The sequence below is a fragment of the Mucor mucedo genome, assembly GCF_025094135.1.
Source record: "Mucor mucedo strain NRRL 3635 chromosome Unknown EV154scaffold_9, whole genome shotgun sequence".
Classification (NCBI taxonomy): Eukaryota; Fungi; Mucoromycota; class Mucoromycetes; order Mucorales; family Mucoraceae; genus Mucor; species Mucor mucedo.
In genome coordinates, this window is record NW_026252293.1 from 274358 (window position 1) to 295982 (window position 21625).

At 37.4% G+C, this 21625-nt stretch overlaps 8 protein-coding genes across 8 annotated transcripts; 5 read left to right on the forward strand and 3 right to left on the reverse strand.

The window, feature by feature from the left end:
* Positions 1-2917: 2917 nt before the first annotated feature.
* Positions 2918-4843, forward strand: EV154DRAFT_494707 (mitochondrial carrier domain-containing protein). Its single transcript, XM_051599938.1, has 4 exons — positions 2918-3114; positions 3197-3699; positions 3769-4346; positions 4409-4843. Exons 1-4 carry the CDS (start codon positions 3037-3039, stop codon positions 4426-4428), a joined length of 1179 nt encoding a protein of 392 aa, XP_051462134.1. The 5' UTR covers positions 2918-3036; the 3' UTR covers positions 4429-4843.
* A 2793-nt stretch (positions 4844-7636) lies between these two features.
* On the forward strand, positions 7637-8323 carry EV154DRAFT_494711 (uncharacterized protein). The gene has a single exon (XM_051599939.1). The coding sequence runs from the start codon at positions 7786-7788 to the stop codon at positions 8089-8091; it is 306 nt and encodes a 101-aa protein (XP_051462135.1). The 5' UTR covers positions 7637-7785; the 3' UTR covers positions 8092-8323.
* Positions 8244-10982, reverse strand: EV154DRAFT_317937 (tRNA synthetases class I, catalytic domain-containing protein). Its single transcript, XM_051594933.1, has 3 exons — positions 10669-10982; positions 10538-10600; positions 8244-10474 (listed from the first exon to the last, which is right to left on the reverse strand). The coding sequence occupies exons 1-3, from the start codon at positions 10928-10930 to the stop codon at positions 8397-8399; spliced, it is 2403 nt and encodes an 800-aa protein (XP_051462136.1). The 5' UTR covers positions 10931-10982; the 3' UTR covers positions 8244-8396.
* A 1671-nt stretch (positions 10983-12653) lies between these two features.
* EV154DRAFT_536027 (phosphatidate cytidylyltransferase) lies at positions 12654-13366 on the forward strand (the record flags this gene model as incomplete). Its single annotated transcript, XM_051604108.1, has 3 exons — positions 12654-12688; positions 12800-12956; positions 13136-13366. 3 exons carry the CDS (start codon positions 12654-12656, stop codon positions 13364-13366), a joined length of 423 nt encoding a protein of 140 aa, XP_051462137.1.
* EV154DRAFT_494718 (DNL zinc finger-domain-containing protein) lies at positions 13313-14066 on the reverse strand. Its single transcript, XM_051599940.1, has one exon. It carries the CDS (start codon positions 13969-13971, stop codon positions 13381-13383), a length of 591 nt encoding a protein of 196 aa, XP_051462138.1. The 5' UTR covers positions 13972-14066; the 3' UTR covers positions 13313-13380.
* Positions 14067-14084: 18 nt separating this feature from the next.
* EV154DRAFT_317977 (uncharacterized protein) lies at positions 14085-14934 on the reverse strand. The gene has a single exon (XM_051594934.1). It carries the CDS (start codon positions 14714-14716, stop codon positions 14207-14209), a length of 510 nt encoding a protein of 169 aa, XP_051462139.1. The 5' UTR covers positions 14717-14934; the 3' UTR covers positions 14085-14206.
* Positions 14935-15645: 711 nt separating this feature from the next.
* EV154DRAFT_494724 (uncharacterized protein) lies at positions 15646-18940 on the forward strand. The gene is made up of 7 exons (XM_051599941.1): positions 15646-16326; positions 16390-16562; positions 16628-16657; positions 16735-16902; positions 16977-17217; positions 17278-17438; positions 17503-18940. The coding sequence occupies exons 1-7, from the start codon at positions 15710-15712 to the stop codon at positions 18843-18845; spliced, it is 2733 nt and encodes a 910-aa protein (XP_051462140.1). The 5' UTR covers positions 15646-15709; the 3' UTR covers positions 18846-18940.
* Positions 18941-19759: 819 nt separating this feature from the next.
* Positions 19760-21350, forward strand: EV154DRAFT_412746 (solanesyl pyrophosphate synthase; the record flags this gene model as incomplete). Its single annotated transcript, XM_051595527.1, has 3 exons — positions 19760-20845; positions 20948-21121; positions 21189-21350. The coding sequence occupies 3 exons, from the start codon at positions 19760-19762 to the stop codon at positions 21348-21350; spliced, it is 1422 nt and encodes a 473-aa protein (XP_051462141.1).
* Between the last annotated feature and the right edge of the window lie 275 nt (positions 21351-21625).

The following is a 21625-nucleotide window of genomic DNA, read 5'->3' on the forward strand; positions in this document are numbered from 1 at the left end:
CCCTCCTATAGCAAAGACTAGCCGCAGCCGCAATATCACAATATATATCTTTTTCAATTTAGCTTCTTTTTAAAGAAACAAGAGTTACTACTAAACAAACCTTTTACGTGATCGGTTACTTTCATACGATAAAAGAAGTATGTTAAGGGAAAAGAAAAGGAGAATAATAAAGTGTGTGAACCAGCTTTATTTATAGATAAACAAGCTTATGTCAGGATGATTTGATTTGTCTATTTTATCATCCATAATGTTTGAGCCTTTACTTAAAATGGAAACACTTGCAAAAACCTCCCAAGCAAGTCAGAGCTTGGTAATTGTCTATCTGCGTTCCAATAGTAGCTTGTAATGACAGTGAAGCAGATTTTATGGCAAACAGAAATCGATCATCTTATGAAGTTTAGATGATATGGCAAGTCAATCGACGTGTAGACCATCGCGTGATTCTAAAAAAATACGTTTATTTGAAAAAAATACGTTTGAAAAAAATACGGAGTTCTAGACATTTCCATTGTTTCCGTTACTTCAGCTCGTGGTGTGTATAACATGTCCGATCTACTATTATCGGCCCATTCCGTTGGCGCTACAGTGTAGCTATTTTCCGGAGCAATTTCACCTATGAAGAGATATAATGTGTAAGATAGGCAAAGTATCTTTATACAAACAGCAAAATACATTACCAACTAAAGAGCGAACAATCAGATTTATAACGTTTGTGTCGTTGAGCAGGAGTTTGCTCAAGTGATCTGTTCCAGGTTTCCACTTCAAAGGTAACATAGCAGTGTCAGCATTTCCATCTATTATTGAATAAGTTTGTTAAGTACTCTTGTTTTGTATACAACCAAAGCTAATTCGCTAGATTACCTTGTTGTGAAGACATTTTTTTTTTGCGAAAGAAAGAAAAAGACGCGCCGTCACCGGTAGCGTCACCGGTAGCGTCACCGATAGAGTCTATTTTTTCACCAGGCGTCACCGATAGCGTCACCGATAAAGTCTATTTTTCGCCAGGCGTCAAACCCCCAAACTGAGAAAAAAAAAGACGCAAAATGACCAATTAAAAATTTGCAAATTGACCAATTAAAAGCCGCAAATTGGGAATATGTAAACCCGCAAATTGGTACCCTACTATTTGTAATATAAACTTTGAAATTGTGGCATAAAAATGAAAAGGAGTAAGTTCCCTTCTACCGTAAAAAAAAAACTATTTCAAGCTCTTGTTTTACCTAATATATTTAATACTGGCAGAGTGCGTGTGAACGCGCAAAACAATTAGAAGAAATTGCTTTTGTTTCCAATTGGATTACCTAAATATGTCTCAGTTAAGTGAAAATTAGTTACCGTTGTAAAATGAGTAGAGGCGTTTACAATAATAGCAATACTCCTATCAACTACCACATTATATCTATGGCATTAGACATGTTCGGAGTCTGTTCATCATATAATTAATAGGAATCAGCCGATATTTTGCCTGAAAATACTTCCTCGGACTCATAGAAGAAAGCCGTATTGAGCCATAAAAATGTTGGCAGCTATGTTTTGAAACGCTTTTAAAGCGAGATGAAATGGAAGAGTAAGGCTTCTTTAAACAGTATAAGCAGCAGTTTCGATGTATACATCAAAAACAATAACCTATTACGATTGCAGAAGAAGTCTGATCGTCACTAACAGCCTTTTCCAGTTTGGGATAATACAATTGTTTACGGAATATGTTTTACACGATAGTAAAATGCCATAGCAAGATCTAATGGCACAGTTTAGAATACAGCAAGAGACATCTGAAGTGATTCTAATTGATTCCATAAATAGAGAAGCGTATTTTCTTTTTAAAGTTTTTAATATGTCACTAAAGTGAAACCATTACACACCATTCTGATGAAATGACGTCGTGAGCGTTTTTGGCTTGTATACCCGAATTTTCTTTTGGAACAGGTAAAAAATGAACTCACGTCGTAGTTTTAGCTCATCATAGAGGAAGAATCGCGTACAAATCGACACCACAATGATCGCTGTGTGAAGTTTAGGATTTTATCTTGTTTGTTAAATCTATTATTTGTGTGTGTGTGTGTGTGTGTGTTACTGCTCTTCAAACGTGTATTGTTTGCATAACAAATCCGTAATCTGTCATTTAAAATAATGTCAAGGGAATGCCAATGAAATTTCCAATAATTGCCACGACCTCATCAAGTCACAATTCAAATAAATGAAACCTCTCCACTCTACCTCAGTGCATCGATAACTTTTGTACAGCATCTCAGAGATGTCGTGATCTTTTTACAGAATGTATTGTTATCTAAATTTAGAATAGTGTATATAATTCGTAATAGCTGGCATGATTTGGTGCTTATACCTTGATCACGCGTCATAGTCGCTGGCCTCAATAATCTGATTGTAAACATAAATTACTACTTTAGTCTTTGGCGTTTCATGCTTTACTTTGTTTGTGGGAAATCGGCTCTTGCTACAACATTTCCCCCCTACAGTTGACGCACCCAAAAAAAAAGTAGTTATGGAAGCGTAATGAAAGTAAAGTATCCGGTCGATACTAACTTAGACCTTCTAATCCGTGTGATTTTTAAATTTATTTTTCTTACCCAATCAGTAGGTGTCTCATTGTGCTTACAAACCCCCCATCATATCTTCGGGGTTTTGGGGGGTGGGGATGAGTCGCGAATTAAATTCATGTGAGATGGTTGACTTTTTGAGGGAAAATTTATTGAAGCTGAGCCCCTTGTTAAAAAATAAATAACTACAATGTCTACGGATCATCGTCATCCTTTTGCAGCTTTTCCTGCTACGGCTGGTAACGGTGGAAATGGCCTTCGACCTTATTATGCACCTGGTTTAAGTAATGGTAATTACACCACTGTTGCACCAGATGCTCAAAGCATGACTTCACCTTATTACGCCAACGAATATGACGATTTAATCGACTCCAAAGCCGCGGCCAGAGAGCTCATCAACTTTACGGTTTTAAAATATCTTACAACAGCTGTTAGTAGTCCATTTGAAGTATCCAAAACATTACTACAAGTGCAGTACATGCCTCGTGAAGATGCCGAGGTAACCTCTGTCGCAAGAACTTCAACTACAATTGATTCGGATAACGAAGAAGAACAGGTAAATAGAAAGAAAGAAAGAAGCCATTTTATGGAAATGGTGTTTTTGTTTTAGAATGGGATCATTGAACATTATGCATTAGTATAATGAATATTCAGAGGATGAAGAGGAAGACGATTTTTACGGCGAGGAAGGTTCAAGAAGAAGAAGACGCTATTCGGCTGGAAGCGATCCTTTAAATACCGGAACACTCGATATCGAAGATCCTTTATTCAAAAAGAAAGTTCCTGTTGATTCAAATGGATATATCGTGCGTACTAGTGTATACGATGAATCAACCCGACCTCCCCATCAAATCAAACCTATTGACGGCGGTGTTTGGCAAGGAATTGGAAAATTAATGAAGCAACCTCATGAAGGATGGCGTTCATTGTTTAAAGGACAATATACAAACTGGATTTACGAAATTTCTCATCTATTTCTTCAACCAACCCTTGAAGGTTCTTTAAATGATATGTTTGACCTTTATGACGATACGATACCACTTGTTCACTTGGATCACGTAGGCCCCAACTTGGCTACTTTGGTCGCAAGTAACCTTATAGTTGGATTTATTTTAAGTCCTTTGGAGCTAATTAGAACTAGGTAAATTTTTGGAAGGGATATTATTGTGAGAAAGATAGGGGATCTAACGCAATATATATATATATATAGAATGCAAGTTCAATCAGCTTCACCTTTACAGCGCAAATACAAAGGCCCTTTCCACGCACTTAAAACCATTATTCAAGAAGAAGGAGGAATCAAGGGACTTTATTTCTCTCACAACTTATTACCAACCATTCTTTTTCATACGATCACACCCTTGTTACAAAATACAACACCTTTAATCATTGATCGTATCCTGCGCATCTCTGCAAACGAATCACCATTTTTATACAGTTTTGCAGAATTAGCTTTAAACACAATGGAAGTCGTGATCACTTTACCTTTGGATACCATCCGTAAACGTCTTCAGTGTCAAATCAGAACACGTACACCGGGAAATAAACGATTCGAGACGGTAGTTGCAACAAGACCCGTTCCTTACACAGGTATTGCTAATGCAGCTTACTGTATCATCAAAGAAGAAGGCGGTAGACCTAAAAAGAAGGGCGGTAAAAAGACTAGCGCATATCAGAAAAAGAGTATTTTGACCGATTGGAGTTTAAGAGGTTTATATCACGGGTTCAACATGCAATGTACATCTAATGTAGTCTTGTTCTTCTTGCATGCGATCAATGGTATCGAAGGTAATATTGCGTGATTAAAGAAATATGATGACCATATATTAATTCTTTAAACAAACCAATAGATGATTACGAGGATTTTTAAAAAACCTAGCTTAATAACTTTTAAAAAAAAAAGATAAAAAAAAGTCAAATAAAAGTACCACTAACTAAATCATAGTTAAATTGAAGTAATCTACAACTCTGATTAATATAAAATTGTAAGCATGTTCGACAGCATTTATTCCCGAACTCCGCGCAACACGTTCAAGATCTGACAGTAGAAAATAATCAGGCAAGGTAATTCATAATCCTGTCAAAAATCTGTTGATTTAATTGTCATGCGTTAAAAGAAGAGATAAATGCATGAAAATAAAGTATTAGAACCCCCTCACACCGAAATTTACCTTGTGCAAATTACGAGAAACTGGTAAAAATAGAAGACAGTTTTTTTTTTTTAAAAAAAAAGTGCCTGAATTACAATTAATAAAATTTGTGACACAGCACTATTTCAGTACATCTATTCCTAATGAATTTTATTATTAAATAATTAACGTTAAATGTTTTGATAATAAGAAGCATGTTTAAAAATACGTTTTAACTAACGTCCACAAAAGATAAGGCGAGTATCATGCTCAAGAGACCCCCATCGTGATAATTTGATTTTTCTCATGTTCAGAACGTGGAGGGACTGACTTCAGCCATGGCAGTACCATCATCTTTTGTACAAAACTTTAACTGTAGTTTCTTTTCTTTTTTATGATGCGGTGAGCCCCAAGTCTATTCATGCGCTGCTAAATAGTCCTATAATTCATGCATCGGCAAGCTTAATTACTTGGCAGTTTTTCCTTTTGGGTGATAGCAAAAATAATTAATCTTTTTCTTAAGAATCTAAACTTGGGGATGACTGTCGGGGATCAATTGTTTTTTTTTTTCACATCAGCTGTTCTATAAAATACAAGGTTTATGTTGTGCCCAGCAAAGCATATTTTATAGTTTGAAATTTGAATGCTGCTCTACTCGATTAAGGTATGAAGTGTTGTGGTAGTACTTGTTTGACTGGGGGAGCATATTTCGTGGTTTCCATATGATTTATGCATACGATTCAACCCAACATTGAATCCGAAATTCTTCATATTTTAGATCCGCAGATAAAAAAAAAAAAAAATTACACAGAAAAGCCTTGAATTCCAATTTATCAGAACAAATGTTTTATTGTGCAATTTCTTGGTAATATTATGCTATTCTCAGCTATTTATTATGCAAGCCCTCTTCCAAAAAGAATGAAGTTTATTCTTAGCCTCTTTATTCATTATACTGTCATCATTAGAACGAAAGGATAAAAAAAAAAGCGGGTGATTGAGGGTTTAGAAAGACCGCAAAAAATTATTGGATGATATTAAATGCGGTTCTTTTTATATGAAGCTAAAATTGGTAAAATGTTATTACGTTAATTAAGCATCTCAAGAAAGTAATTTTTTTAACTACGGACTGGTGTGTTCATACTAGCACAGTAAAGATAAATCCAGGCTGTTGTGTTTGATGATGATAGGATGATGAGAGATAAAGTGATACGCTTCAGCCTTTTTAATTAAATGTGATACAATGAAAACTTTTTTTTTCAATTACCACCCATTCATTGTCAGCCTAGGGTTGAGGCTGATAATCTTCTTTTTCTTTTAAGCGCGTCTCCCAGCGTAGTTTATAACGAAATCGCGATTGATACTTCTATTGAGACCCAGAGGCTCTAAACGGTTATTCTTTTGGATTCTATGGGTTCTACCGGACGATTCCCATCGGAAATGACTAGGACAATTGCCGATTCCTACTCTACGTAATGACAATAGAAATTTCTCCAGAAAGTGGATGAGCTGAGTGAAATTTTCCCCAAAAAGAAAGGATTAATGTTACACTGTACTGAGTCACTAAAATACCAGAATTATAACACATGATGACTTTGCTCCCAAATTTCAGCATTTCATTGTTTACTGACTAGTGGCTCTTTTCATTAGACTTTTTTTTTATTTTATACTAGCTTGTAAACGTCAAAGAGGCCATGTGGGGGGTGTGATGACTATGAAAAATTGTTGCGTCAGTCTTATTCAGAAATAGATAAAAATCGATCGAGATTGAAGAAGAGCTAACAACACCAATCAAAAGCTTTATTGCTGTATTTAGGCTCCATTGCCTGTCAAAAAAAAAAACTAAATTCATCATCCGAAAGAGTATCACTCCCCGCAAAATGGGGGGGGGGAGAGGGCGAAGGGGGAGCCAAAAAGGTATGCAGGTACTGCGGATTGCAATTTATCGTATCACCAAATAAAAATTATTCAAGTCTTAACCTTATTTACTGCACTCATTTAGCCTTTCTCCTTACTTGCTTTTTTTTTTGCTCCTTTTTTATCGTGTGAGATAATTAACATAATAATGACATTACTACTAGGGGGTTATTTTACCGGGCAGCCCTATTGCCGTGTGGGCTTTTTTTTTTCATTAGTCGCAGTAGTAATTTCAAATGCGCACGCTTGCACGTTCGCGTGATTGAAGTATCAGCTGCTCAATGTTTTTAGTCTGTGAGCAATTGTTTACCTGGTCGAGATTTACATAGAGTAAACAATATATCGGAATACTGCACCTTGTTGATCTCCCATTCCCTGAGCCTTTCTTTTTGTTTTGTTTTTCATTGTGGACTAGCAAACCCAACCATAATGATTGATCATCTTCATTCTGCAACTAGACGCTCTCGAACATTACATTTATAATTAAGAACTATAGTTGAGTCATCAATAGAATTACAACGGTGTGATTTTATCCGTAATTATCCTCGTCGGTGGTAAAAATTCATTTTATTTACGGAGTTGAATGGCAATAGTAATACGTGCTTATTTTAAGATTCTGAATAAGGATGATGAAATACAAGATGCTACGGGAAATAGCAATTGCTGTAGATGAATGAAGGGATTTAAAAGCATCATTCCACTTTATGTAGTATGAACACAGAATAGGTTATAATGGAAATGATTCGGATCATTTCTGTATTTTTTTTTTTTAAGAAATGCTACAAGTTAAATGGTATGTGTAAAATACAATGGACTTTTTTGCGGATACCCGGACGGGAACTGCGGTTCCATTTTGTAGGTTAACCCCGACGTAATCATGACGACGAGCAAGTGGTTTATGTTTCCGTCGCTATTGGTTATGACGAATAGATGTAGCACTATTTCTATTAAAAAACGTGGATTGATTATTTTGAAACTTGCCCTATCAAATTTTATAGGGTTAATTTTTTTCATAACGTGCGTGGACCCTTCCCCCCCAATTAATTTTTTTTTGATTTTTAGTATAAATAGGGCTGTATAATTTCCTGTATTTTTCCTTTTCATTATTATATCATTTTTTAAACATCTATCTCATTTTTTCCCCTCATCATCACACAGTCATCAATTATACATATTTACACAACATGCCTGCAGGATTCGTATTAGTCTCAAGCTCTGGAAAAAAAATCTCTCTTGAACATGCCTCTCACCCATGCCCACGATGCAAAAACCAAAACTCTGTACAATTGACTCGATCAGAAAAATCGCTGATTGTATTAAATAAACGTATCACCGATAACTCAACAGTTAGATACGAATGCTCACAATGTAAATGGAAGAATCAAATGTTACCTTATGATGGTAGAGAATCAGCTGAACTCGATCGATACTTATCAGAGAATTCCGACGACTTTTATTTCGGAGAAGCCTCTACTCCTCCCTCTTCTTAGAGTGTCCTCTCCTTCCTTGGTAAATTTCAAAAAACGAGGTTTTAACCCCTTTGTATACACTATCATTGCATTTTTTCCCACCCTAAAGATTTATCATTACCTCCCCTTTCTCTTATCAACATAATACTCTTAACATAGAATCACATTTAATAATATTACGCCATATCATAATTTTAATAATAACTCAAGCATATACCTTTTTTAATAAAACAAGTAAAAAATATGATCCAACAAAATTACTGTAGTACGAATTTATTTTATATTTAGGTCATGGGGGTTTCCCAAAAAAAAAAAAAAAAACTTGTTTAATCCTTATCAGCATCTTCCTTAAGAGATACTGTACGGTTAACAACAAGGTTCTTCAAACCTTCCTTGACCTTGCCAGCCTTCACAAGCTCAACATCAAATTCGGTATCCTTATCTAAACAGAAATAACCAGTACGGGTGAATTGCCAACGCATGCTTTCCTTATCTTTACCGCCTGTCTTCTTGGCCCAGTCCGCAATATGATCATAGATACCAACCTCGGCAATGGCTCCCTTGACAATCTGCAAAGAGTGGGTATTGATATCATTCAAGTAACCACCTTCAACAGTTTCGGGGTTATCATGCTTAAAGAGACGTTCGTAGATACGAAGTTCATCCAACTTGACAGGTGAGTTATGCTTGGGGGACTCGGCAATCCAGTGAATATAGGTCTTGGGCTTCTTGAAGGGACCTTCGTTTTCATAGGTACATTCAATCTCAGTCACCTTACCATCTGCATCCTTCTTGTATCCGGTACAGTGGACAGGGTGCTTGGCAAACAAGAGACCGACAGACTTACCGGGAGCAAGACGATAATAACCCTTGGAGTCTTCCTCACGGAAGTCAGAGCGATCAATATAAAAGACCTTGGTGAAGGGGACAGTATGTTCACCCATGGCAGGATCTCTAGGCTTGTTAGGAGCAACACATTCCTCAAGGTAATCATCAGCAACATTGGTCAAGACAACACGAATGGGGTCTAAAATAGCCATTAAACGAGGAGTGGTCTTATCCAAATATTCACGAGTCTTTGTATCAAAACGTTGAACCTCAATAGTGGACTGACTTGTAGTGACACCAAGTTCAAGCACAAAGTTATTAATAGCCTCTGGTGGTACACCACGTCTACGAATACCGACAAGAGTATAAAGTCTTGGGTCATCCCAATCACTCACATAGTTGTTATTGACCATCTTGAGAATCTTACGCTTAGACATGATGGTACCCGTCACGTTCAAACGTCCATATTCCCATTGAACAGGCTTGTAAACTTCAACTGCGTCTACTAACCAGTAGTAACTCTCACGGGATTGTCTGAATTCGGTGGTACAAAGAGAATGAGTAATATTTTCGAAGGAATCCACCAAACAATGGGTGAAATCGTAAGTAGGATAGATACACCATTGGTCATGAGTTCTGTAATGGGGAGTGTAAAGCACACGATAAGCAATCAAGTCCCAAAATTGGGGGTTTCCGTTTTCCAAATCCATCTTCATACGAAGTGTCACTTCACCTTCCTTATAACGACCTTCCTTCATCTTCATGAATTGATCCAATGTTTCCTCCATGGGTCTTTCGCGATGTGCACAGGCTCTACGTTCACCATGATCCTTACCACCACGACAAGCATTGATTTCCTCACCAGTACATTGACAAGTATAGGCCAAACCCTTCTTGATCAACTTGACAGCCAAATCAAACAATTGTTGGAAGTAATCACTGGAGTAGGTGATCTTGAAAGGTTCGAAACCAAGCCATTTTACAGTTTCAAGGATAGAAGTGAAATATTTCTCCTCCTCAGCTTCAGGATTGGTATCATCGTAACGGAGATAAGTAACACCTTTATGGGCTCTTGCGTAACCAAAGCTGACATTGATAGCTTTCGCATGACCGATATGGAGATAGCCGTTAGGCTCAGGAGGGAAACGAGTCACCACTTTACCGCCGGTAGCCTTGAGATGTTCTTCCATGAGCTCAGGCTTAATTTGCTTGTTTCCTCCGGGCTTGTGTAATTTACCAAGCTCACCTTCAAAAAAGACCTTGGTGGCAAGATCAACGGTACTTTCGTCTTTTGTGGTGGTTTCAGACTTGGCGTTGTTTGCTTTGGCGGCTTTAGGTTCCTTCTTCTTCTTTTGGGGAGCATCACGCTCGTCCTTGGGACCGAGTAAAGCAAGATATTGAGCTTCAATCTCGTTCTTTACTTTACCACCGTCGGCCCAACGAAGGGCCTCGATCTTGCGTGCGTTGGCAAGAGTAGGACCCAAGGTCTTGTATCGGTTGGCAACAATGTTTTCCTTATTCGTGTTGATGTATTCAGCAATGGCTGCGGTGATTTGTTCAGGGGTGACAGTAATGCCTATTTTTATACATGGATACAATGTTGGTCATAATGTCTAATTATGAAGAGGGGGTTACGTACCAACACCGGTAGCAGCGTCGAATTTCTCAGCATCGAAATCTTCTTCGGAAAACTTGATGGCAGCTAACATGAGGGAGTTTAAGGTTATTACTGCGTTCTAACTGTAAGTATTTTCCAATGTAAGAAATTACCAGAAACTTGATCAGTTGTCTTCAAGTCACCATTCATAATCTTGCTGACAATGAAGGGAATATGCTCAGTGGCTCCCTTGGTGACGGTGGTAGCCAAACTGTACAAGAGAATACCGATATCTTTATCACAGCCGGAATCGCGTACTTTGGCTTCATCAATGACGGTTTCGAGGGTAGGTGCTAATTTCTTATTTTTGGCAGTGTCTTTTGCTTTTTGTTCGGATAAACCGATTTTAACAAAAAGAGGAACTAATTCATCCATTGTTTTTTTTCAAACAGTATTTTCAAATAAAGAAGAAGAGAAAAAAAAAAGGGTCGTGTTATAAAATTTTGGGCATAGCCCTTACTCATTTTTTCTTTCAGCCACAAACAAAAATCAAGTCACGGACTGAACCTGTTTTTCCCAAAACTCACAATGTGTCATAATCCATTGCGTGCATGAAAAAAGGACACCCCAAATCTGTCAACCCAGGTGGGTATCAGCTGATATGACCGAAACGTTGTGGAAAACAATTGTCTCCGTCTTTTACAACGTTTTTTCAATTTGTAATTATCCACATGTCATTTAATCAAATTTTTAACGTGCGGTTACGTACGAATGAGACCGGATTTATGTATCATTGTGATCATTTTAATTTTTTTATTAGCCACCCACCGGGGCGTTAGTTAGTGTAAATTAGAGTAGAAAAAAATAATTGACTTTGAAGCTTTTAAGATTTAACGCTATTCTGTTTTTATAATAGTGGAAAATTAGGTTGAGCCGTATAAGAACACGGGGCGTACACAATTTCCGATAATTTCAGATGATTTGGGTCATGTACATTATGGCGCTTAAGATTGTGACTCACGAAAAGTATTATTTCAATAAAGGCTGTTTCCTTAATAACCGGCCTGAAGAGGATGGGAATAAAAAAGCTGCGGAACCTATCTAATTAAAGGCCCTGTATGTTATAACTAAAAAAGGGCTTTCCGATATATTCATTAAACTGTTATGACATAACACGTTTGTTTTAGGTAAAGCCAAGTTGAGATAATGGATAAATTATAGAGTATTTTATTTAATCAATTCCAATAGTAGTGTTTCACTTTCAGGCAGCATTCTTCACTTTTTTGAAGTTTAATTACGTAGGTTTGACATTTTATAGTTGTTCACTTTATAAAACGGAAAGGGACCACAACTGGGCGATCCCTGCTAATCTCATCATATGGTCTTTAACATGAAAAAGGAGAAAAATAAATGAACATGATTTTGACTGGTATCATACAATAGTTAACCCTTTCTTTTTGTCATTACTATTACTTGAATACAACCAGTATTTGCAAGTTCAATGTATATAAATTACCAATGGGCTGACCCCCCGTTTTTTTATGTTTTATCTCTATATTATCTACTAGATTGGGAAATGTCACTCGAGACAAAGTTAAGAGTTGCAGCTGGTTTAACCATGGCTGTAATAGTAATTGGCATCATTCTGTCGGGCGTAAATGAGCTGAACCTCCTTTTATTGATTTTCATTCAAGCAAAAGTCTTTCATGTAAGGGGAGAGAAACTGAAACAGACCTAGGAAACATTTAAAATTAAAAAAAACCTTTCTGGAGTAGGAATTACGCCGAGTGCGATTGACAACTAGTTCCGTTCATCTAGATAAGAGACAAATCATATCTGACTGGTACGTTGTGGCATTGCTTTATAATAACTAACCCTCCACCCCCCTTTCTTCGCTGGTGTTCTAAAATACATCATGATAGGACCCTTTTTACGCTCTGTATGGCGCTTTGCTTGAACCTTATTTATGCTGATTACGCAAAGGTGCTTATTTGGTACTTCTTACTATACACGCAATGTATGTAATTATATGACATGTGTCCATTCCTTTCTAATACATGGCGTATATGCATAGGGTTCACACTATGGGTAATCTACATTCTAGATGTTAAACCGGTTCCGGCACTTGGTGATCACCTTTTACATACATTTTATTCGCATGTTATTGTGCTTTACACAGTTATTCAGCCTACAGTGATTAACTTGAATATATCCAATGGTGGTATCTTTTGGTAATCATGCATGATAATTAGCAGTGCGTTAATTGATAGTCTCATACATTTTTTTTTAAAAAAAAACGTACAGGTTCTTGTTTCCCTGCTCTCTAGTTGTTATAAACGACACTGCAGCTTATATCTGCGGTAGATTGTTTGGTAAAAGAAAGCTACTAAACATTAGTCCCAAGAAGACTATGGAAGGATTCGTAGGCGCTGGCATTGTAACAGTGTTGATTGCCTTCAAGGTAATTTGTTATGAAAAAGAAATCATGAATTGGTCAAATAAGCAGATCTAAAAGATAATATTACAACTAGCTTTCAAATTGGTTAGCGCAATATGATCACCTAAACAAGGTCCTAAATGTAGGGTATAATTTATAAAATCTTTACGCTCAGGAGAGGTTGACTAAAATCCCATACATAGAATACAACTGTTTATAATCACATCCAATTCCATGGTATGGTAATTGGGATTTTTGCTTCTATTGTTGCGCCTTTTGGAGGATTCTTTTCCAGTGCTGTTAAAAGAGCAGGAAAGATCAAAGACTTTGGACAATGGATTCCAGGCCACGGCGGCCTTTTAGACCGCGTGGATTGTCAGTTATTCATGGCAGTGTTTACGTTTGTTTATTTCAAATACATTTCAAGCACATAATAAAAAAAAACAGTCTATTCTTCCTTTTGTGATTCCTTTAATTCGTCAGCCTTTATCTTTGCTTCTGCCTTTTTCACTTTTTCCTCATGTGCAATCTCTGGCAACCATTCCATTAAATCGCCCATTTTTTCAACACCGGCTTCGTCCACAACGACATGTCGAATGGCCTCACCCTTTTCCTTGACAAGATCCTCAATGGTTGTCTTGCTATCTCTGAACCAACCTAAATTATCGGCAATCAAGTGACGGTTCTTACATCCAGGACATTGGATCAACACCACTCCCTTGGTATATGAGTGTTTTGACATGACGTGATGCGAACGATCTTGACAGACTTTACATGTGAAGCCAATCAACATTTTATGGTTAGGATCGATCGCTTCTTCCTCTTCTTTTGAGATTTTTTGCTCTTGTTCAAAGCATGGTGAGAGTGTATGAAATCCATAGTTGAAGATAGCACCTTGACGTTTTAAATTCAAGGAGGCTGGTTGAAGTGTGTTTAAGCCGGAAAATGCACGCAGTGCACTCTTTTTGTGCAAGAATTCACCGCGAGATAAAATACGTGTGTTGGATAAGACAGCTAAGCGTTGAATAGAGCGAAACATTGTTACAATAGAGTATGGAACTAGAAGGAAAAAGAAAAGAATGGGAGTATGCACAGTGCGCGGCCTGCCCCCCCTCCCCCCAACCAGACTGTGTTTTTATTTTTTAAAAATAAAAAGGATTGGGCTTTAAAAAATGATCGGGCCAATGTTTATTTTCCTGCAAACAGATAAAAATTATGCTGCGGCGGGCGTTGTTTGCATGGGCAATAAAGACTTCTATAAGATGATATTTATTTTAAGACTTTTTTTTAAAATCAAAATCTTGATTCTCTTCCTCAGAATCATCAGTTTCTTTTCCATTGCTAGAATCACTACTAGAGTCTCTGTCGATGCTTTTGACAATTGTTTGTCCTATCGAGAATTCAGATTCCTCCTCAACAGCCGTAATGCTCCCCGACACTGATGTGCTGGTAGAGGTAGACAAAAAGGGTTTTTTAAGGTCGGTCGAGATGATATCCTTAGTCTCAGTAGTAGACTTGTCTAAACACTCACTGACCTTAGAAGACGTGTCTGACTTTTTACTTTCATTCGTATCTTCCGAACTGTCTGAGGTTTTCGAACTTGCGTAGTAAGAAGGCACAAACAGTTTCTTTTCAAGATCTTTTCCCTTGTGCTTCACAAAATTCCTACACATACTATATCTTTTTTGTCTTGTTAGCGGTGGGGGTCTAGCGGCAGCGGTGGGGTTTGCTAAATATTCTATTTTTTTTTTAAAAAAAAGGAGGGTTACACTTCCGACTTTCATGATGGTCTCCAAGGTAACTTACCTAGATATTGTATGTATTCAGGCGGGTATTGTTTATTGTGGAATGAATCGGATGTTGTGCTGGTGGTGGTGGTATCGGACGAAGAGCTGGTCTGAGATTTGATGGGTTGCGCAGTCGAACCAGTAGAGTCCTTGTCGTCTTTTCTCAGTTTGGCTTGTTTTGCCGTTTCGCAATTCTTTTCGGAAACAGCAGAAACCACATTGACTTGATCAAGTCTGTAACAAAGATCTTGTAATCGAGTCCTCAAAAATGCACCTTCCGAATTCGATCTCGAAAAGCATGATTTTTTGATCAATTTGATCTGCTCCTCAGTTAACTTGCTTAGGGTGTACGTTGACCCATCCCGTTTCAATGGTGTTTTGGTTGCTACCCGCAGTACATATTTGGGCTTATTGCTGCATGGGTCTTTCACTTTCATTGTGTAGCAGCTATAAAAAAAAAAAAAAAAAAAGGTGATGATTTGTGTAGAAAAAGGGTCACAAACAGGCTCAAGACGGTTGTTGAAATGAGTGCACCACCTAAAAAAAAATCCGAGATTAGGGTGATGCTCACGTAAAAAAAAAAAAAAAAAAAAAAGGAGCCTATATGCTGTCCGTTTTGTTTATAATCAGCAAAAATTCTATTTATATAATTTCGTGTGCATTATGTACAGCTGATTTGAATGGTTATCACAAAGAAAGTTTTGCTACAATCAAATACACTAAATTTCTTTATTCGTTCCATTATAGAACAAACAGCAATCGAAATCGTTAGTGTGGTTTTTTTATCCCCAAATAGAAACAAAGCTATTTAATTTTTTTTTTTTTTTTGCGCGCGGGTATTGAACAAAAGGGATGCTTATTATAGGGAGTCGAGACCTTTGATTAAAGCTATTTAATAGATCTCCTTAAAAGAAAGGACTTCCTTCCTTTTTCTTTTTCTTAAACTTTTTTTTATATTATATATATTTCCCCCAAAACCAAAGAAAGAAAATGATATTAAAATTGCTCTGTGCAATCATTGTATTGTTATCTGTGGTGGATGCTTACTTCTATGTACCAAATTTCATGTCAAATCTACCATTTCGAGGCGGCATGTCCACCGCCACAAGAAATGGTAACAGTTTGCTGATGTTTGGCGGTGAAAATGCAACCAATTCATACACAAACGATTTTTATCAATTAACGCAAACCTCAGAAACATTTAATTGGCAAATTCTTGAACAAAATAACCCACCCCCTGGTACCTTGTATGGTCAAGCAGTTGTTACCAATAACAACAACAATATGTACCTCCTTGGAGGCTTGACAAACACAACCAGCACGCAGATGTCTGCCTTGCAGACCTACCAATTTTCCTTCGAGTCAAACACCTGGACAGCCTCTCCTAACAACTCGGTTGTCATGACAAATACCACCCAGCTTCCTTACAACAGAAAGTTGCATACAGCCACCTATGATAACCAAAACAACATTTATATCTATGGCGGTGCTTTCAACGACAGCATCATTTTTAACGACTTTTTCTATATGGATAGTACGACTCAACAATATACAAGCTTACCCACTACTGGTATCCCGCATTATGGTCACACCGCCTCTTTACTTAGGTAATTGGAAATATAAATATTTATTCCATACATCAAAATAACCCAAAAATAAACTCTTTATAGTAATGGCAAACTCGTCATTATTGGTGGTGTAGTTCAAGACCCTACCGGTAACAAAATCCTAAAGGACATGAATACTGTATTTGTGTTTGATACAAAGGCACGTACTTGGGAAAATGTCAATGTTACTGGTTCAGTTCGACCATCCAGTAGAACATCTCATTCAGCTATAGTTAGTAAGTGTGTAACAAATAACAATATGTCATTTTTTTTTTGTGGTCTTGCTAAGCTCTATATTTAGCTTCGGACGACAGAATCATCATCTTTGGTGGTAAGACTTTTTTTTTGCAACTCAGATGCCGTTTTTAAAGAAATGAAAAAAAAAAAACTAACTGGGTTTATTAATAGGTGATAATGGAAACATTCAAAGACAAAGAATGTATTTGAACGCAATTGGTATTTTGGACACAAAGACCTGGACATGGACTGTACCTTCTGTTCCTGGTATTCCACCTTCCAGACGTTCTTATGCTTCTGCTGGTCTTTTAAACGGAAACTACTTGACTGTTGCTTTTGGTAAGAACCAAGACAGATGGGAATTGTTCATGGCATATAAATAACCCTTTATATATATATATGTATATATTTAGGTACATCACAGAATGCTTACTACAATGATATTAATGTGTATGACATTACTGGCAACAAATGGCTTCAGTCTTTCACTCCCTCCGAAGAGAGTTACAGCTCCGGGTTGTCAGGTGGCATAATCGCTGGTGTAACCGTGGCCTGTGTTGTCCTTCTCGTCATCATTTTATTTTTACTTTGGAAATTTCAAAGCTATGTCAGATGGGTCTTCAACCGTCTTCATCGTGATATTTGGAAGCCGCGGTATGTTATTTATAATGTTTTTTTTTTGCTTTTGCTTTAATTAACTTTGTTTATTTTTAGTACTGGTGAGCCCGTTTGGGCAGAGACCACCCGAATCATTTTCCAGGTCATCTTATTGTTCATTTTTTCTGTTTTTCTCGCATTCGTTCTTCGCCAAGCTATTGACAGTCCGAACATTACGCAAACGATTGAAGAACCTGCTGCATCCGTCCAAGTCCCGGGTAAATATAATCTCATACGCTTTATTCACATATATATACACAGAGAATTAAAACTCTATTTTAGATGTACGTTTCTGTTTCGACGGATTCCCTCCTTACCCTACAACCGACATTAGAACACCCGGTGTCACTTGTCAGACAGACACTGGTTACTCATGCACTCAATTTATTCGTCCATTGAATATGTCTGTTTTTCAGCCCACTTTTGCTGATAATTTGGGTTCAGTCAACTGCTTCCTTTTTAGATCGCCTACTGATTTCATCCTTACATCTACTTCGGGTCAGAACAATGGCTCCAGACTATTATTCACATTTTGGGGAGATCAAGCCATCGACTATGGAAGAATACACACATCCATCTATCCAAAGACAATGAACCCTAACACAGTCATTTATAACCTCTTGGATGGTCCCACCACATTGATGCCAGAAAATGCCGTCTTGAACTGGCAAATCAACGAAAGAAATGATATCCAGGCAACCAATGTCTATGATATCCAACCTTTCACGTATAGTGCTCTCTCTTACAATTTAGTCAACCATAAATATTTACAATCGGTAGGCTGGAATTATGTTGGATTCTTACCCATTTCGAATTCGACACCTGAAGTGGTCACCAATTTCCGTCAAGAAGCACCCAACCCACGATACACTGCAGGTCATACCGATCTTGGTTTAATTGCCATCTTTCCCCAAGCCTTTGTCAATACAATTAAGCGAGAGGTCAAGATGTATACGTTGGTCAATGCTCTTGGTTTTGTGGGTGGTATATTTGGTCTCTTGATAGCCATTCAAACATGGCTGTTTGGTTTCCGTCCTAGATCTCCTTGGGGTGTGGTTCATCGATGGAGTACGGGTGATATGAAACGTTCATTATTGAGTGGTCTTCGATCCAAGTTTAAGATTACAGAATCGGGTATTCCCTTAGTGCATCCTGTGCATCACCGGTTTAGTGTCACTGATTTAAACCATGAGGAATTTGACGAACCAGAAACACAACGTATTCATCGCGTAGAAGAGCGTATGCAAATGTTGGAAATGTTGTTTAAAGCTTATTATGTGGATGACGAGGTATTTAGATCGTTAGATGATGCGAATCGAGCTGGCCAACTGAATCGCATGACGCAAGGGAGAGCGGGTGGTGGACATCCTATGAACGATAGTGGGCGATTCCCACCCCCTAGTTTTTCAACAGCAGCCCCCAGAACTGAAAAGATGATTGATGATGAAATGTCCACTGGTACAAGCAGCATGGGAAAACTTTATCCTAATGATCGTTTCCCTCATGAGTTTTCCAGACACGATACTGACCAGAGCGAATCATCCAATATTCCTTTAACTCATACACAACACCAGCATGCACCTCCTTATCAGCCTAATACAGCTGTGCAAATGCATGATTTATAAAAATCACACACATATCTTTTTTTTTTTAAACAACATTTCTATTTATTAACTAGTAACATTATACATATACACATTCCTTTCCTACTTCCTCCCCCCCTTTTTTTTTCTCTCTTCTTCTTCAATACACAAATAAATACTCTGTAAGAAAGTCAATGTAAAATCATAAATTACACATTCAGTTTCATAAATGATTGGTTTCAGGTGATGTTTACAATCAAAGGTCCCTTTTTTTTTTTTGGCCGTGTGAGGGTTTTATAAAGTATTTGTCAACAATCACAGGGTTATAAAAAAAACTATTTTTGGGAACATATGCTCTGACCCAAAGTCTATTAAGTAATGCTATGGCCATATGATTTTCAGATTAAAAAAAGGAGAGTTTGTTTTGCATTATTCTTTCTGAGATTTAGAGAATATGCATGTATTGTTCTTCTAAACAAAGGCTGTCAAACATGATTCACATATTACAATAACCTAATATTAGGTGTTTTAAACATGTTTGCGTGTTATACAGTGCATTGTGACAAACATGTCTAAAACAGCTAGATAGGAAGGTGTGTCATCATTTATTGAAAAAACTTTGGTGATTGTATCTATTGCCTTTTATTGGATGGAATATTGGATGCATTTTCACTTACACTATATCCCAACCAGTAGCATATTTTTAGTGATGGAATGTATTGTTGCCTTCAGGTAAAAACGCACGAGCCTTTTTCTTTAAACTTACACTATAATATTTAAAGGTATTTACCTGAGAAGGTCTCACGAAAACAGAGGTTGAGCTCAGCCACCAGCATTTTTGAAATATTCCCCTTGTCCTATTACTCTGGGGATACTCCTCCCTTTTTTATTTTTTATCGGTTACAAAAAAAAAGTGCATAAATTACCAAACACTGTACCAAAAAAAAAACATTGCCATGTTAACAGTAATCAGACGCTCGACCCATTGCAAACACCATGTCCAACAAGCTGTGAAATTCGTTCCTAGAGCTGGGTTACATACAAGTTATATATTACGCGGTGCAGCTTCACCCAGTGAAAGCACCGACATGCCAGTATTGGGTAAACTGGCGCACACTTTAAAGTCGGCTGTTTTAGGCGTACCTGATAGAAAGGAAGGTAGAGAAGAGATTGTTTTCACTGGAGGAGCTGCCAGCTGGAACCAAGCCATTAAAGAAGCTCAGAGCCTTGTTACAGATAAGAACGAGAAACCTGCTCGAATCATTGACCCAGCCAAATTAGTAGGAGATGATTTAAAAGAGATTAAGGCCAACATATCCAAGTTGTTGGGTAGCGGCCATCCATTTTTGGATACGGTTGCTAGACATTATTTTAGTGGAGAAGGTAAACATATCCGACCCTTATTGGTGCTGTTGATTGCACAGGCAACGAGTATCGCCGACAAGAAACAATTGAAAGCCAATATTGACTACCAATCAATCGACACACCTATATCACACGGTTTGGAAAATATCACCACGGATGATGTCTTTGATCGCAAAACCCATTATACACCTTCCGTGACAGATCAAGGATGCACGATTCTACCCACACAACGTCGCTTGGCGGAGATTTCAGAAATGATCCACACTGCATCCTTATTACACGATGATGTGATTGACGCTTCCATGACCCGAAGAAATTTACCTTCAGCCAATGCAAGTTTTGGAAATCGAATGGCAGTTTTGGGTGGTGACTTTTTATTGGCCCGAGCTTCATTAGCGTTAGCAAGATTAAGAAATGCAGAATGTATCGAATTAATGGCGACTTGTATTGCGAATTTAGTGGAAGGTGAATTTATGCAGTTAAAGAACACCAAAGAAGAATCGGGCGGACAAGTGAAAAAATTGAGTACGTTTGATCATTATATGGATAAGACATATATGAAGACGGGTAGTTTGATTGCTCAAAGTTGTAAGGCTTCAGCTGTGTTGGGTGGATCCACTCAAGATGTTGCTGAAGTTGCATTTGATTTTGGAAAGAATTTGGGTCTAGCCTTTCAGGTAATACCAAAAAGAAAAGTGTACACAATAGTTTTTTTTTTTTTAATTTAAATTTTTTTTTTTTTTTTTTTTGTTTATTGCACCCCTGTTTATTTTCGACAGCTTGTGGATGATATGCTGGACTTCACAGTTACCGCAGCTGAGCTTGGTAAACCTGCAGGTGCAGATTTGAAGTTGGGACTTGCCACAGCGCCCGTATTATTTGCATGGGAAGAATACCCAGAGTTAGAGGCTTTGATTAAGCGCAAATTTTCTAAGAAGGGCGACGAAGAAAAGGTAAAAAAGAATTTTGTAAACCCGAAGAAGGTTTATTTTTAACTTTTTTTTTTTTTTTTTTAACCAGGCCAGAGACCTTGTTTATCAAAGTGATGGTTTAAAAAAGACGTTAAATCTTGCTGAAATTCACTGTAAATACGCTACTGATGCTTTACACAAGTTACCACCTTCAGATGCACGATCAGCGTTAATCCAAATTACAGAAAAATTATTGACGAGAAGATCATAGGCGGACCAGAATTTCCATTTTTGTAAAAACATTGTTAGATTATCCAGTCATCCGTCATCAAAAAAAAAAAACTTTTTCTCGTAGACTTTAAAAAAAAAAAAAAAATTTCCCTCTTTGTTGCTTCTCTCTCTCTCTTTTTTTTTTTTAACTCATATAAAGGTCCAACCGCAAAAGAACCGCAATATAACGTTAAAAAAAGAAATAACTCATATAAATATCCTTGCTGTAATACTCCTTCATAAAGTATTTTCAGTTCTCAATCCAATCACCCTTTT